General features: G+C 40.9%; 1 protein-coding gene across 5 annotated transcripts in view; it reads left to right on the top strand.

Annotated features, from left to right (window-relative positions):
- Positions 1-4,860: 4,860 nt before the first annotated feature.
- LOC103721937 (Protein kinase superfamily protein) overlaps positions 4,861-15,082 on the top strand; it is a 41,630-nt gene continuing 31,408 nt past the window's right edge. For 4 of the 5 annotated variants that reach the window (XM_088704347.2, XM_008812325.6, XM_026810360.4 and 1 more), the window contains exons 1-2: positions 4,861-5,403; positions 13,121-13,177. In XM_088704347.2, the coding sequence (XP_088560473.2) occupies positions 5,306-5,403; positions 13,121-13,177 (155 nt within the window). In that variant the 5' untranslated portion in view covers positions 4,861-5,305. The remainder of the gene's footprint in view (positions 5,404-13,120; positions 13,178-15,082) is intronic. The other variant, XM_088704348.2, reaches the window with a different exon arrangement.

Genomic DNA, 15,082 nt, shown 5'->3' with positions numbered 1-15,082 from the left:
TAGATCTATTATCATTTGGATTTTTGGGTGGCACAACATTCCCTGCCAACCTCCTTTCCTCCCGTTGGTTCTGTACAAACCGGTTGAGCACCCTGCGGCGGATAAGTGCATCGATCTCGTCTCGAAGTTGGAAGCATTCCTCTGTGTCATGGCCGTGGCCCCGATGGAAGCGACAATACTTCTCAGAGGGGCGTCGGGCCCCTGACTCCCGCATCGGTGGTGGAGGTCAGAAATAATCCTGACCTTCTATCTCCATAAGAATTTCTGCTCGGAGCACGTTGAGGAGAGTGTAGTTCTCGTACCTCCCCGGAGGCATTCTCGGCCGAGGCGAAGACCTCGGCCGAGGCGAGGATCTCGGTCGAAGCTGTGCCCGCTATCGAGGTGGACTCCTTAGGTGGGGTAGAGTCTTCTCACGGCGGGGTGACCGACTCCTCGGACGGCCGCGCTCCTTGCGGCGTCTTTTTTGCTTTTTTGAGGTCTGCTCGGTCGCGCCTCATCTGGAGGCGATAGCCTCCTCGGCCTTCGCATACTTCTGAGCTCGGGCCAGCATCTTAGTGAAGTCGGCGGGGAAGTTCTTCTCAATAGAGAAAAGAAACCTGTAGGATCGAGCTCCAGTCTTTAGCGCTGACATGGCTATCGACTGATCGAGCTCGCGGACCTCCCAGGTTGCGGCGGTGAAGCGGTCGAGGTAGTCTTTGAGAGACTCTCCCTCCTTTTGCTTAATATCGAGGAGGGAGTTCGATGTTCGCCGCTGACGTCGGCTGGCAGCAAAGTTGGTGGCGAACTGCCTGCCGAGCTGCTCGAAGGAGGACACGGTACTCGGCTTCAGCCCGGAGAACCAAAGCCGAGCTGTTCCTCGGAGTGTAGCTGGGAAGGCCTTGCAATGCACGGCCTCTGAGGACCCTTGCAGTGCCATGAGGGCCCGGTAGCTCTCCAGGTAGTCGAGGGGGTCGGTAGTCCCGTTGTAGGGCTCTACCTAGAGCATTTTGAATAGGGGTGGGACCGATTCATCCTCGATCTGGCGGGAGAAAGGCGAGTTGGTGGTGAACTCAAAATCGCCTTCACGCCTTGCCTTCTGGCTGTGGGGCGCCTCGATTTGACGCTCGAGCTTCTCGACCTTCCTGTCGAGCTCCCCTCCCTGGGGGACTGTTACGGTGGTTTGCTCTGGTGCTGGTTCGCCCTGGGCTAACTCGACCTCTGAGGGCTGCGGCCGTCTGTCCAGGTTTCTCCCTTGCGTCTCTCTCCGGGGAGACACCCGGGTTGAACCGTGGTAGTCGCGTCGTTCCTCATTATTGACCCGCGAGGAGTCATGGGGATCCTGGCCGTGGAGAACCGATTCACCTGGAGGGAGCACCAATTGGATCTGAATTTGAGGAGGCGTAGGAGGGGCCTCCCTGTGCTGCAGGCCTTGGACTACTGCAGCCAAGGCTTGGACTTGATGCACCAGAGTGTTGAACTGCTCTGGTTGGACCTGAGAGACTGGATCCGCCGGGGGCCTTGGTGGTGAGTTTTGGACCGAACGTCCATGACTTAGTGCGGGACGCCGGGAGGCGTTGGAGGCTCCTTTGCTTCTTAGCTTCATGGTCACGACTCGAGCCCTTCCTCTAGTGCCAACTGTTGCTGAAAATTGGACCCGAGGGTGGCCACTTGGCTGAGAAGGAGGAGCTCCGGTGCGGACGGTACGTCGGCGGGCTGCATCCTCTGGGAGACCTGCAAGAAGCCGGTGGCCGGGGTTTCCGGCGCCGGCCCTCCGATGCTTAAGTCAGAGGAGGCTTTTGTGGGAAAAGAGAGAGAGACTGCAGGCAGAGTTTCAGAGTCAAAAGTTTCCGATCTAGGAGAAGAGGTTCCTCTTTTATAGAAGGGATACGGGGTTCCCTGAGAAGTGACTGGGCGAATTAATGAGTCGCCGTCATGATTGGGCGTGGTTGAGTGAATCAGCTAGTTGCCGTGGATAGCCTGAGATTTTGAGTAAGCAGGAGATTTGTGGAGACCATACACATTAATTGTTGAGTAAGCCGGAAATCTGTGGAGACCATGCGCATTAATTGCTGATGGTTGTAGCAGGGCATGATTTCTGGTTGAGCTAGTGAGCGAAGCATGGTGCGGTGAAGCTGCTGCAGGGTATGGCCGCTGCAGGTGGACAACAAGATCGGCCTTCCGAGGTCGGCTTGGCTTGCTGAGCTGGGTTCGGCCTTCCGAAGTCGGGGATGCCGAGGTCGGGCGCCTCGAGGTCGGGCGCTTGGAGGTCGAGCGCCTGCAGGTCGGGCGCCTCAGAGGGTTGTTGCTGGGGCGCCTGTCATCACGTGCCGGCGATGCGTCCACGCATTTCGGGGCGATCCATTTTTTTCCCCAACAGTTGTTATATAAATAATAATGTTAACCATACTTGATTTCAGAGAGCCTGGAATTTTGTTTGCTTAATTATTATTTCTGGGGCTGTGTTTCTGCTTAGTGAAGGTGGTGATGTTGAGCATGAGATGGTTCATTCTAGCAAGGCACATATATGAGAAACAAAGGACTAGATAAATTACATAAGTTAGATTCCATGTCTATGTTCTTTGATATAAAAATTCTATTCTGTTCTCTTTAGAAGATCTGCTCTGTTTGCCCTTGCATTTTTATAGCGGGTATGATGAGGGGATCATAGTTATTAATTCTTGCGCTCTTCTACAAGTCAAATGAACATGTATTGTTATGTGATGGCTTCCCTTTTCTTCTGGGCTTCATTATAACTATCATTTGCCGGGCATTATTGAGCAGCATTAAGGTAACACTACCTTAGACAAGGGATAGAATGATAAACTTCTTTTGGACGGGTTCTTTAGATTGCTCTTCAAAGAGAAGCATAGGAGGTGGTGTAGGAAACACACCAAAATGCACAAATTAAAGAAAATCATAAGACAAACACGAATTGTTGTTATCGACCAGTTTCTCCACTAGGTTTGGATCGTATCTTTCACGTGAAAGAATGATTGATTTGCTTTCGTGACTTCAACCATTGGATCGTGTATTGCATAGCTGTAACTTTAACTTTTTTCTTCCTCACCTGTACAAATCTCAAAATGGCTAGTGCGTGATGCAATAGTTGACGTCACGAAAGAAGGTGAATCATTCTTTCGCATGAAAGATACATCCTGAGACCTTCTCCACTTTAGCAACTCAAACAAGAGGCAAGTTCTTTCCCTTTTCCTTGTTTCCTTCCATGTGAAGGTGTAGAAGAAGGAAGCAATAAGGAATTCATTAAAAGGCCTTGGGTTGCTATGTTCGAAGGCATATATTTGTTGAGCTGATGTACTTGATTACTTAAGAAATAGAAAAAGAATTCTAGCGGATGGATACCAAGACGTGGATGCTCATCCACTTGAACCATGCATACCATCACATCCCTGCCAAAATGCATATTTTTTTTTTGAGGGTTGTAGTAACATATTTTGAAGGTTCAACCATCTCTTTTACAATCTCCATATGATTCTGATGCTTAATGTCGTTGGGTGTTCTGTATGCCAAAAAGAGGCTGATGTTTTTATGTGAGGCCATCTCTTGCATTCTTTCTCTTCGTTTCAAAGCATACTCTTCTTCTTGGAAAATACACCCTCATATGTGTTTTTTATTTTTGCTACGATAGATGACTCACATTTCTAGTGGGAATACATCCAAAGAAATCAAAAAATAACAAATCTCGGAGCGCTTTAGACAGCTTCCTCTCACCAATTCAGAGAACTCTTTAAGAGTAATTTGTCACATATGAGGCCACCCAATTTGCAACTCTATTGGTCTCCACCTTCATATGCTTTAACAAATGACTAAGAAGGGTAGAAAGGTGGATAAGTTAAATCTAGAAATATATTTATTACAGCTACTCCAATTAAAGTATGGTTAATATCATAGTCACAAATCTAGTGTTCGATTAAGAAGAAATAAATTTACAAATATTTGGAAAATTCAGGAGAAATGTTCACTAAAAATTCTTAAAGAATTTGGATAACCAAAAACAAAAAAATAAAATAAAATCACAAAGTGTAAGATAAATATTTGTATGCTTATTTTCTTAGAAAATGAGCATGGGAAGGTAAAAATGAATGAATAAAAAGCATAAAAAATTGGTATCCAAAAATGTTTATACTTTCTTAGACTAGTTGTTAATAGTCTATGAATAAACTGTAGAACAATGCTCTGATATTTGAATTGCACATGTAAATGCAATTTGGAGAAAAATTTTGAATATTCATTGGTGAAGGGCAAAATAGAATTTTTTGGAAACAAGAATATTATTGCTAATGGTCGATGAAGTCATGATGACTTCTAATGCTCTTTCCACTTGAATAACTCATATGCAAAACATGCATCCAGCATGTAAATTGGTGGAGCTTACTTAGGTCTAATATGGACTTTGCTCTTATACTTTAAAGCATTTTTCAGAATAACTCACCTCTTTTGAATTTAACCCTAAAATTTTAATTGTTGTGCTTAATTGTTTGACTGATATTGTTAACATAAACTTAGCAAATCAAGTTCGAGCAATGAAATTGGAATCATAAAGAGTCACAAACAAACAAACAGGCAAATTTTCATCTGCATAACGGGAAAAGTCGTATTTCCTACTTAGTGACTTCACAATTAGAAATGCAAAGTCGTATGCCGGTGTAGCATTGCTCAAATTAAAACCTTGCAAACACTTAGGTCCATCAAAAAATGAGACTTGACCTCACTCAACTCGATGCACTGGTGCCAAAAACCAGGCCAAACTCAACTCGTATTTGAGTCATGCTCAACCAAGACTCCGGCTTAACCCACTTCACCTCATTCGCCTCCGAGTCAACGTAGTCCGAGCCTTCTGGCTTTTGACACGATAACATCCTCACCTCCCCATCGATCCATTATTCATTTCGGCGAAGGCCAAAAAAAAAGGAAGAGAAGAGCGAGACAGCCGGACAGGCAGCATTGTCGCCTTCCGGACGAGAGCGACGGCCGCAGGGCTTCTCCCGTGGAACCCTCGCCCATTTCGCTGCCGATCCACTTCCATCCCCCATCTGCGCCCCTCCACCCCCTTCTCCTCTTGGTCGCCTCCCGCTATCCACCAAGAGCTGGAATCAAGTGCCTTTTCTTGATCTCTATCGAGATCCCGGATCGCAACCCTTCCCTTCGAGTCGAAGCGACGTCGCCGTCGCTTTCTCGTTCGACTCCGGTAGCGAGGCTTTCGGGCAATCGCTGGATGGGACTTGGTGGGCTCGCGGTGCCGTAAATTTGGGTCTTCGAGCAGCGAGAGAGGCCATATTTATTCTTGGGGGATCTTCTGGTTTCCAACATGTCCGATTCGGAGGCAGCAATGGTTGCGGCCATTGAAGCCCGATTCAGCAATCTGGAACTCATCGGGAGAGGATCGTTCGGTGACGTCTTCAAAGGGTAATCTCTCAGTTTCAGTGTAATCGTTCTTTCTTCTTATTCTTCGTGGTAGCTTACCTTTTATCGTGCTGCTTCCAAACATTGGATTTTCTGGAAATATATGGATTCTGGGGATTTTGAGGAACCCAAACAGAATAGTGGTATGTAGATGTTGGGTGGGAATTGGGTTTGTTCGCGGTTAATGTACCATTAGTAATTACTCAAAAGAAAACCAATTAGGAAATGATGGGCCTTATTCTGGGAATGTAAAGATGGTAACTTGGTGTCTATTGATGTTAAATTGAGGTTTTGGGATGGTGCTGCATTCGAGTTAGGAAAATTTTGATTGGCAGCTTACGGTGCTTCATTGATTATTTGAATTCATCAATTTTTGTCTCATCAGTTGCTCTCTGTGTTTGACGAGGTTTTGCAGTCTTGCTTTTCCTTTCCTAAGCAGTGTTGCATGGGCATGGATGCAAGAACCAGCTTCAGATATTTATCCAATCATCTGATTGGCGAAGAGAGAAAACGAAGGGAATAATGGGTCCCCGTAAGGAAATTAAAAAAAAAAGAAAAATAAACATATCACTTATTAAGATCTTTAAATGTACGCATTTCTGATCCAAATTTCTAAGTTAGCTTAAGGATATTATAAACTATGACATTTCATAAACTTATTTTACACCCATATCCTTGACATTTTGTAGAAAGTTTATAAGCTTAATTCTAGCATGAACATGGTCAAACTCATTATTGAAAGAGTCAAACTCTTCGCCGATCTTTAAAAACTATCATGAAAGATCCGATAAATATCTTTCTGTTTGATCTGTGGCCAACTTGCCAATACATATTCGACACCGATTCTTCAAGCTGGACTAGTGTCTAGCTAACACAATTCCCAAGGCGCCTCATACATTTAGAGCCATCCAATGAATGGTCGACTTCTTTTATGCATACAACACATGATTGGAAAATAAAGATGTTGTCTGACATCACTTTTATTTTTTTCAGAAATAGGAAACAAATTTTTTTCTCCATTTTTTATAAATTTTTAGACCCATAAATATGTTTGATATAGTTATTTTTTTTTAAAAATATATAAGTATGGTGGCGGCGGCGGCAATGGTGATGCTGTTAGTGGCAGGATTGCGCGGTGGTGTGTAGGGCTGAAATCCAATCGGATACGGATCAGATATTAGTTTATCCATATCAATATTTGTTTTGTTTGATGAATACAAATATGGATACGGATGTTAGTTGGATGCAAAAAATTTATATCCATATTTGTTTTAAACGGATATGGATACAAATCAGATATCGGAAGCATGGATATAAATATGGATATAAATATGGATATAATTCAAATAATTAACTTTACGACCATAAAATTAAAGATATTATTAAGTGGATGGTAAGTCAAGTTAATAGTATATTAATAGGATCATTTTTTTCTTAAAAGTTAATGAGTGCTATATAAAATTTAATAGGATTATAGAGAATTGGATATTTGGATATGGATCAGGTAGTTGTCTATCCATATCCATTTTTTTTTTGACGGATATGGATACGAATACGGATATTAGTCGGATGCTTAAATTTTTATTTATATCCAGATAAATTTATATACGAAAATGGATTTGGATGGATATTATTCGACCCACTTTCATCTTTAGTGGTGTGGCGAGGACAACGATAGTAATGGTGGTAGAGGCGGCAGCAGCGACGATCTTGGTGGCAAAGGTTGTGGTAGTGTGGTGAAGGTGGCGGCTGTGATGTGGCGAAGGTGGGGACAATGTTGATGGTGGTTTAGTGGAGACGACGAGAGTGGTGATGGTGGTGGATTTGGTGGAGGTTGTGATAGTGGTAGCATTGTGGCATAGGCGACAATGCCAGTGATGGTGGCATGCCATGACGGTGGAGGCGATGGCGAAGGTGGCAAAGACGATGGTAGTGATGGTGGTGGCAATATTTTGGTGGTAGTAAAATATATGAATTTTTTATTTTTGAAAATATTGAAAACATAGATTTCTTTCGTATTTTTCTATAATAAGTTTTCACACTTTAATAGACATTCTGGGTGAAGAAGTTAGTCTGGAAAAGTAGGATATATTTAGCACATTGAAGGTCATTGATAGAAATTGATAGCTAGGAGGAGAATTAACATAGCTTGCCTGTAAGAGACTAAGAGATAGGAAAAGAAGCAAAGAAAGTTGGTAAGATGGATTATGAGCTTTGGTATACCGGGAAAGGTAGGAATAAAAATATAGTAGAAATTATCAAAGATTAGAGTCTAAAAGTTAAGACTGTAGATATTTATATAGTAGGAGATAAAATAATCTTGATAAAATCAATGCTAGAAGAGGAGCATACTAATATTATTAGTGCTTATACTCCTCAAGTAGCATTGGGTAATGCTACCAAGCAAAGCTTTTAGGAGAACATGGATGGTCTAATTTAAGAGATTCCTAGTAGAGGAAGGATATTTATGGAGGAGATTTTAATGGGCCAAAGGAAATATAGTGTAGGTTTTGAAAGGGTACATAAGGCTATAGTTTTGGAAATAGAAACAAGGAAATGCCATTTTGGAGTTTGCAATGATATCTAACCTAGTATTAGCTGACATTTACTTTAAAAAGAAGGAATCTCACTTTTTAACTTTAAAAAATGCATAATGCTAATCAAATAGGTTTCTTTCTTACTAGAAAGATGATCAAGTTTTGCCTAAAGATTATAAAGTTATATCGGGTGAGAGTTTAACTAGCCAACGTAGATTGGTAGTTTTGGATGTGTATATTAGGAAATGGAAGATGAGGATTAATGAACTAAGAATATGACAACTAGGTGGTGGAATTTGTAAGGAGAGAAATAGACGTTTTTTAAGGATAGAATGTTGAAGGAAAGAAAATAGGATATAGATGGGAAAAATAATACTATGTTGGAAGAGATGGTTAATAGTACTAAGAAAGTGGCTATAGAGATATTAAAAGAATGAAAAGAAAAATGGCCATCCAGTAAGAGAACCTGGTGTGGAATGAGAAAGTTCAGTTAGCGGTTAAGGCTAAAAGAGATACTCTAAAGAGGACTATCTAAATATAGAAGTGTATGAAAGTTATAAGATGTCTAAAAAGGAAATTAAGAAGGTGATACGAGAGGCTAGATTGAAAGCATATGAAGAGCTAAGTTAGAAACTAAGGATCAAGAAATGCAGAATTGTCTCGAACCGACACTGTCGGTTCGGGCGTACTAAGTTGTGTCGGTGGCGTATCGGGATGGTTCCAGCATTCAAAACGAGAAATTGATGAATGTGAGAGGGAGAAGGAAAGAGAGAAAAAGAGGGAGAGGGAGGAAGAGAGATGGAGGCTGTCGGATGGCCGTTGAGGGCCGGGGAGTGGCGCGGAGGGGTTGAGGGGCTTCGCCCTCCGAACCCCTACAGGCCTCCAACAGCCTTTGGCGGCCTCCATCTCTCTTCCTCTCTCTTTTACTCCCTCTCTCCCTCTCTCTTGCTCTCTCTCACATTCTTCCTCTCCCCCGCCCTCTCTACCGTGTCGGGTTGTGCTCCGTCGGCCTTTGTTAGTCTCCGCTAGTCTTCACCATCTCTCTTCCTCCCTTCTTCCCTCTCCCTCTCCCTCCCCCTCCCTCCTCCTTCCTCTCTTTTTCTCTTTTCTGTTCTCCCTCTCCCCCGCCCTTTCTACTGTGTCGTGCTGTGATCCACTAGCCTCTGCCAACCTTCACCATGTCTCTCCCTCCCCTCTTCCCTCTCCGTCTCTCTCCCTCCTTCCCCCTCTCTCTTTCTCTCTCTCGTTCTCCCTCTCCGCCGCCCTCTCTGCTGTGTCGATACAGGACCAACATGGAACAGTACGGAGGCATATAGACCATGCCGCTGGCTGACCGGTACAGGCCTCGGTACCGCCACAGTGCTCCTTGCTAAGGATGAAGAGAAAGATATCTATAAGCTTGCGAGACTAGGACAAAGAAAACTGGAGACTTGACTCAGGGTTAAATGTATCAAAGATGCAATTAAAATGTTTTGGTCAAGAAGGATGAGATCAAAGAAAGAAGTGGGAGTTATTTTAGTAAGTTATTCAATGAAAGTCATGTAATGGATTTAGGTTGCCTTACTAGTTTCATTGAGGATAGAAATGCCAAGTATATGCATGGAATTAAAATATTTAAGGTAAAGAAGGCTATGAAATGATGAAAATAGGAAAAACATTTGGACCTGATAGAATTCCTATCGAGATTTGGAAGTGTTTAGTTGTTGTGGAGGTAACTTGGTTAATTAATTTGTTTAATAAGATCTTAAAGACTAAGAAGATGCTTGATGAATGGAAGAAAAGCATTATTGGACCGATTTATAATAATAAAAGTGATATTCAAAATTGTTTTAACTATCGTGGTGTTGAACTCATGAGTCATACTATGAAACTTTGGAAGAGGGTGATTGAGAAAGGATTAAGATATGATATAAAAATATATGTGAACCAATTTGATTATTTGTCAGGAAGGTCGATCAGGGAAGTTATTTTTCTCCTTTTAAGGTTAATGAAGAAATATAGAGAAAGGGGACAAGATCTTCATATAGTTTTATTGATTTAGAGAAAGCATATCATAGAGTCTCTAGAGAAGTCTTATAGTGGGCATTAGAAAAGAAAAGAGTTTCTATTAGTTATATTAATGTGATTAAGGATATATACAATGGAGCGATTACTAGTATGAGGATTACTATTGTAATATTAGTGAATTTTCAATCACAATAGGTTTATATCAAGGATTTATTATAAGTTATTATCTTTTTGCACTAGTTATGGATGAGCTTTCTAAGCATATTTAGGACAATATTTTTTGTGCATGCTATTTGTGAATGATATAGTCCTAGTGAATGAACTTAAAGTTATAGTTAATCGTTAGTTAGAATATTGGAGGAGTACATTGGAATGTAAAGGTTTTAGATTAGGTAGGAACAAGACAAAGTACATAGAGTGTAGTTTAGTAAAATAGCAATAAAGATGAAGGTGGAGTAAAAATTGAGGATCATGAAGTTCTGAATAGCGATCATTTTCCATGTTTAGGACTGATTGTTCATAAAGGAAGGGAAGATTGGAGAGGATGCTATCATAGTATTAAAGTAGGATGGTTAAGATGGAAAAGCATTACTGGGATATTATGTGATCGTATGACACATATTAGGTTGAAGGATAAATTGTATAAGATAGCTATACGACCTTCTATGCTTTATGTTACAGAATGTTTAGTTAGAAAACAACATATGCACAAGATGAGTGTAGCTGAAATGAGTAATGTTGAGATGGATGCATGGCAATATTTGAAAAGATAGAATAAGAAATGAAGTCCTTTGTAAAAAGGTAGAGGTAGCACCAAGAAATGCGGAATCATTTCAAACCGTCCGGTTTGGGGCGTACCGAGCCGTGCTGGCGGTGGACTGAGATAGTTTCGACATTCAAAACAAGAAGCCGGCGAAAGAGAGGGAGAGGAAGAAAGAAAAGAGGAAAAGAGAGGGGAAGGGAGGGAACGGGAAAGGGAGTGAGAGAGATGGAGGCTGCCAGTGGGCCATGAGAGGGCTAGGGAGTGGTGTGAAGGGCCGGAGGAGGGGCTTCGCCCTTCGGACCCCTATTTCATTTGAAACAGGGGTTCATCGGGGCTATTTTTTTATTTTGAAAATTTTAAGTGAAGTTGGCAACCCTCTTGCCAACTTCACTTAATGTTTCTAAAATAAAAAAAGATGCCTTTTTTATTTTGAAAATGTTATTTTGAAAATATTAAGCAAAGTTAGAAAGAAGGTTGCCGACTTCACTTAAAATTTGCAAAATAAAAAAGGGGCCATGACGGATTTCTGTTTCGAACAAAATAGGGGTCCGAAGGGCGGAGCCCCTCGTCCGCCTCTCTGTGCCATTTCTCGGCCCTCTGTAGGCTTTCGAAAGCCTTCATCTCTCTCCCTCTTCCTCTCCCTCTCTCTTCCTTTCTCACGTTCTTTCTCTCTCCTGCCCTCTCGGGTTGCACTCCGTCGGCCTTCACCATCTCTCCCTCTCTCTCTCTCCCTCTCCTTCTCTTTTCCTCTCTTCTCCCTCTTGCTTGCCCTGTCTACTATGTCGATACGGGCCCAACATGGGGGCGTACCGAATTGTGCCGCCGTTTGACCGATACGGGCTCTGGTTCCGACACAATGATTTTTGGGTAGCACAAATTAAGAAAAATTTGAGAGAAAGATGACTTAGATGGTTTGGACATGTGTAACATAGGCCTAAAGATGCACTGATATGAAGGAGTGATTTGATATATGTAGAAGAAAAGAAAGGTAGAAGTAGTCCGAAAATCATATAGGATGAAGTAATTAGAAAGAGTTTGCTCTAAATAGAGCGCAATGGAGGAAAATGATTTATATAGCCGACTCCAACTAGTTTGGGATGAAGGCATAGTTGAGTTGAGTTTATTTTTCGACAAACAACAAAAATAATTTTTGAAAATAGAAAATAGAAACAATAGTGTTGAACATGGTCTCCCGTACCTTTTTGTATTGTTCGGTATGGTACGTGCCGTAGCGGGTTGAAACCGGCAGGAAACTCAAGTTCATGTTAGTACAGATCCTATACCGTGGCGTACCGAGGCATATCGAGGTGTGTATTGACTCATATCGAGGCATACCAAGATAAAAAGTAAGAAAAATGAGTAGAAAGCTATTTCGGAAAGGAGTGTATACTGTATCGTACTGACCATACCGTACTGAACCGTTAATGTACTAGTATGGTACTTGATATCAAGATTACAGACCTTGGTGCCAAACATTTTTTTGCCTGGATTTTTGTATTTTTATTTTTAAAGTAGAAAACAAGAATAAAAGCGATGCCAAGTAGGCCTGAAGAGAACCAACTTGATGTTCCTTTGATGCTTTTTTTTTTCAAAAGTAAGGATGCAATAGGAATCTGACCCTTGTTTATTTTGAAAAATTACAGTTCGACCCTCTCAAGTTTGCACGATTCTCAAACACACTCTCATCTTTAAAAATTTTCAAAGACCTCCTTTAATTTTCAAAGATGCGGCGGAGGCCTCTCCTCCCTCCCTCCCCCGCTCACTCTCTCCTTTTTCCCTGGCTCCGGCTAGGTTCGGCATCTGTGGGCCCTGCACCGGTTTCCACGGCTGAACCGTACTGGTTTCTATGGCTGAACCGTATCGATCAGGGCCCGGACTGATACGGTACGTGCTGAACCGGCCGGTACGGACCGGTTGAGCATACCATGCTGACCACTTTGGAATAATTTAGGAACTTGAAGGGGGTCTTTGAAAATTTTTAAAGATGAGGGGTGTGTCTGAGAATCGTGTAAATTTGAGGGGGTCAAACTGTAATTTTTCTTTTTTTAAGGGTTCGACATCGGGAGTGGAGAGTATGGACCAACCTTCTTTTAGAAGGAAAGGATTCCTTTTAAAACAGGAGGATTTGTCCCTTTCAATCAGTAGGCAAATTATTTAGCTAAAAATGATAAGATGAGTATTCATTAAAAAATATTGTAGTTTTAAACATTTTTTTATACACTACTAATAGTCTACACTAGATACTGTGCTTAAATCTTACTGAAGTTCCATCCAATAATTCAATTTCTTCTACTACTTTTGGAATGCATTTCAATCCTCAAATGCTTTTAAAACTCAAGTTCCTTAAACAAGAATGCATGCCTGGCTCATGATAGAATCTGCAATGTTCTCTAACGAAATTCTTGCTTTACAGGTTCGACAAGGAGCTAAACAAAGAGGTTGCTATTAAAGTGATTGATCTAGAAGAAGCGTGAGTTCCTAGTTTAGAGATCTATATTGTTACTCTCTTAATTTATGACTTCATAAAAATATTGCACTTATTATTACAACCTTTAACATGGAAATATGGCTTCCTTTTATCGACTTTTTCTGCTATCTTGATATTGAAAGATATTGGATTAGTAAAGAACCAGAAGTGTTTAGATTTGAATTTCTAAAATGGTCATTATGGCAAGTTTTGTGCTTGGTAGAAATGTGTACAGCTTATGTTTATATACTGATGCTGACCCATAATGCTATGTATCGGTCTGTACCAGTATGTGTCAATTTGCTATGTATATTGAAGGCTGATATGTAGCGATACAAGCTTGTTTGCTACCAGTATGTGGTTTGATGCCTTCCCTATGTTCTTGTCTTACTTTTCTTGAAGATTGGAAGGCCTGATCTGTGGATTGGATGCATAACACAGAATTGTTGCTCCACATCAAATTAAAGATAGAATTCAAGGAGTGAAATACTATATATGCTTTCCACCCTACCATGAGGGCATGAGCTTTCTAGAGCATCAACTATATATGTAAAACACCCCATGTTATAATTTATGAATGAGTAAACATAGTAATGTGTCTTGTCATATTCTTTATCTTGAACTTAAGCTTACCCATGTGGTTGATGTTTAAATGTAAATGTGTAATATTATTTTGTAGTATAATTTACTCAATTCACTTGTTGAACAACAACTAGCACAAAGATCTAGGTTGCTCCAGAATGCTGAATTTAAAGTTAAACACTGGTATAAAGTAATTAATATGATAGATATTCAGAAATTAATGAAATTAATATATGCCAGTATATTAATATGATAGATATCTATTGCAAAACTTTTTGTGGGATTGCATATAAATTTTTGCCAGTTTGTTCTATGAATCAGCACGTAGTGCATGATTGTGTTACCACACTAGCCAGAGGACTAACATGTCATGATATGCAATACTATCATCCTTGTTTCTGATTAACTTAACTCGACTCAACTATGCCTTAACGAATCCTTTTTTCTGATTAATGAAATTATATACCAACGATATCTTGATTAATTGTTGTATATCATATGAAATGTATACATGAGTTACCATTCCCTTTCAAGCTCATGGTGGATCAAACCTTGAGTTTGTACAATACAAAGAAAAAACTGCTAGAGGCTGTGGGACATTGATAGAAAGAAGATATAGTCATGTCTTCTTTGGTATAAAGGAATCTAACTTGTTATCCATATTTTGTAGTAGAGATGTCATGCCCTAACCCACCTACATGAGCCGGGCATGTGACAAACGACCGCAAATCCCATAGGGTTTGGCTCATAGGACATTCAAGGCCTGCTTGAATTTCTCAATTTAGAAACAAATATGCGTTGGAGCAGGCATGGTGGAAGATAGAGCATCTAGAAAATTCTAGTATTATTGATTTCATAAATCAAGTTTAGTTACAAGAGACATTGCCTCCAAATTACACGATATGTTCTGTACAAATTTATTCAAATGTGAGTAAACCAGCTAAAGCCTTATCTTTCAGTGCCTAGACCACAACCCCACTCGAGCTACTCTTGGGCATATGGTAAAAAGAAAAGAAAAAGATGAGTGAGCTAATAGCTTAGTAAGTTGCCTCCATACCTCTAGTTGGATCAAGTACATAGGTATAAATAAAAAGTGCTTAGATAATTACTGGATATCATTACAATTGGAAGAGATACTAATTTGGCAAATTTTCAGGAAGGAAATCCACAACCGACATGCAGATGATAAAAAATTTAAAATTTTACCTTTCAAAATGCCAGTAAAAAAATAGTTTAAATATGTTTCATGGAGAACACCCTTTTTGTAAAATATCACCAAAAGTAAATCACAATTTTTGCCCTCTCTCAGTCTTAGCAACTGCAATC

The sequence above is a fragment of the Phoenix dactylifera genome, chromosome 9 (genome assembly GCF_051530095.1).
Source record: "Phoenix dactylifera cultivar Ajwa chromosome 9, Ajwa_hap1_PhDact_Kaust_v1.1, whole genome shotgun sequence".
In the NCBI taxonomy this organism is placed as follows: domain Eukaryota; kingdom Viridiplantae; phylum Streptophyta; class Magnoliopsida; order Arecales; family Arecaceae; genus Phoenix; species Phoenix dactylifera.
This window is presented reverse-complemented; position numbering and strand designations above follow the sequence as displayed.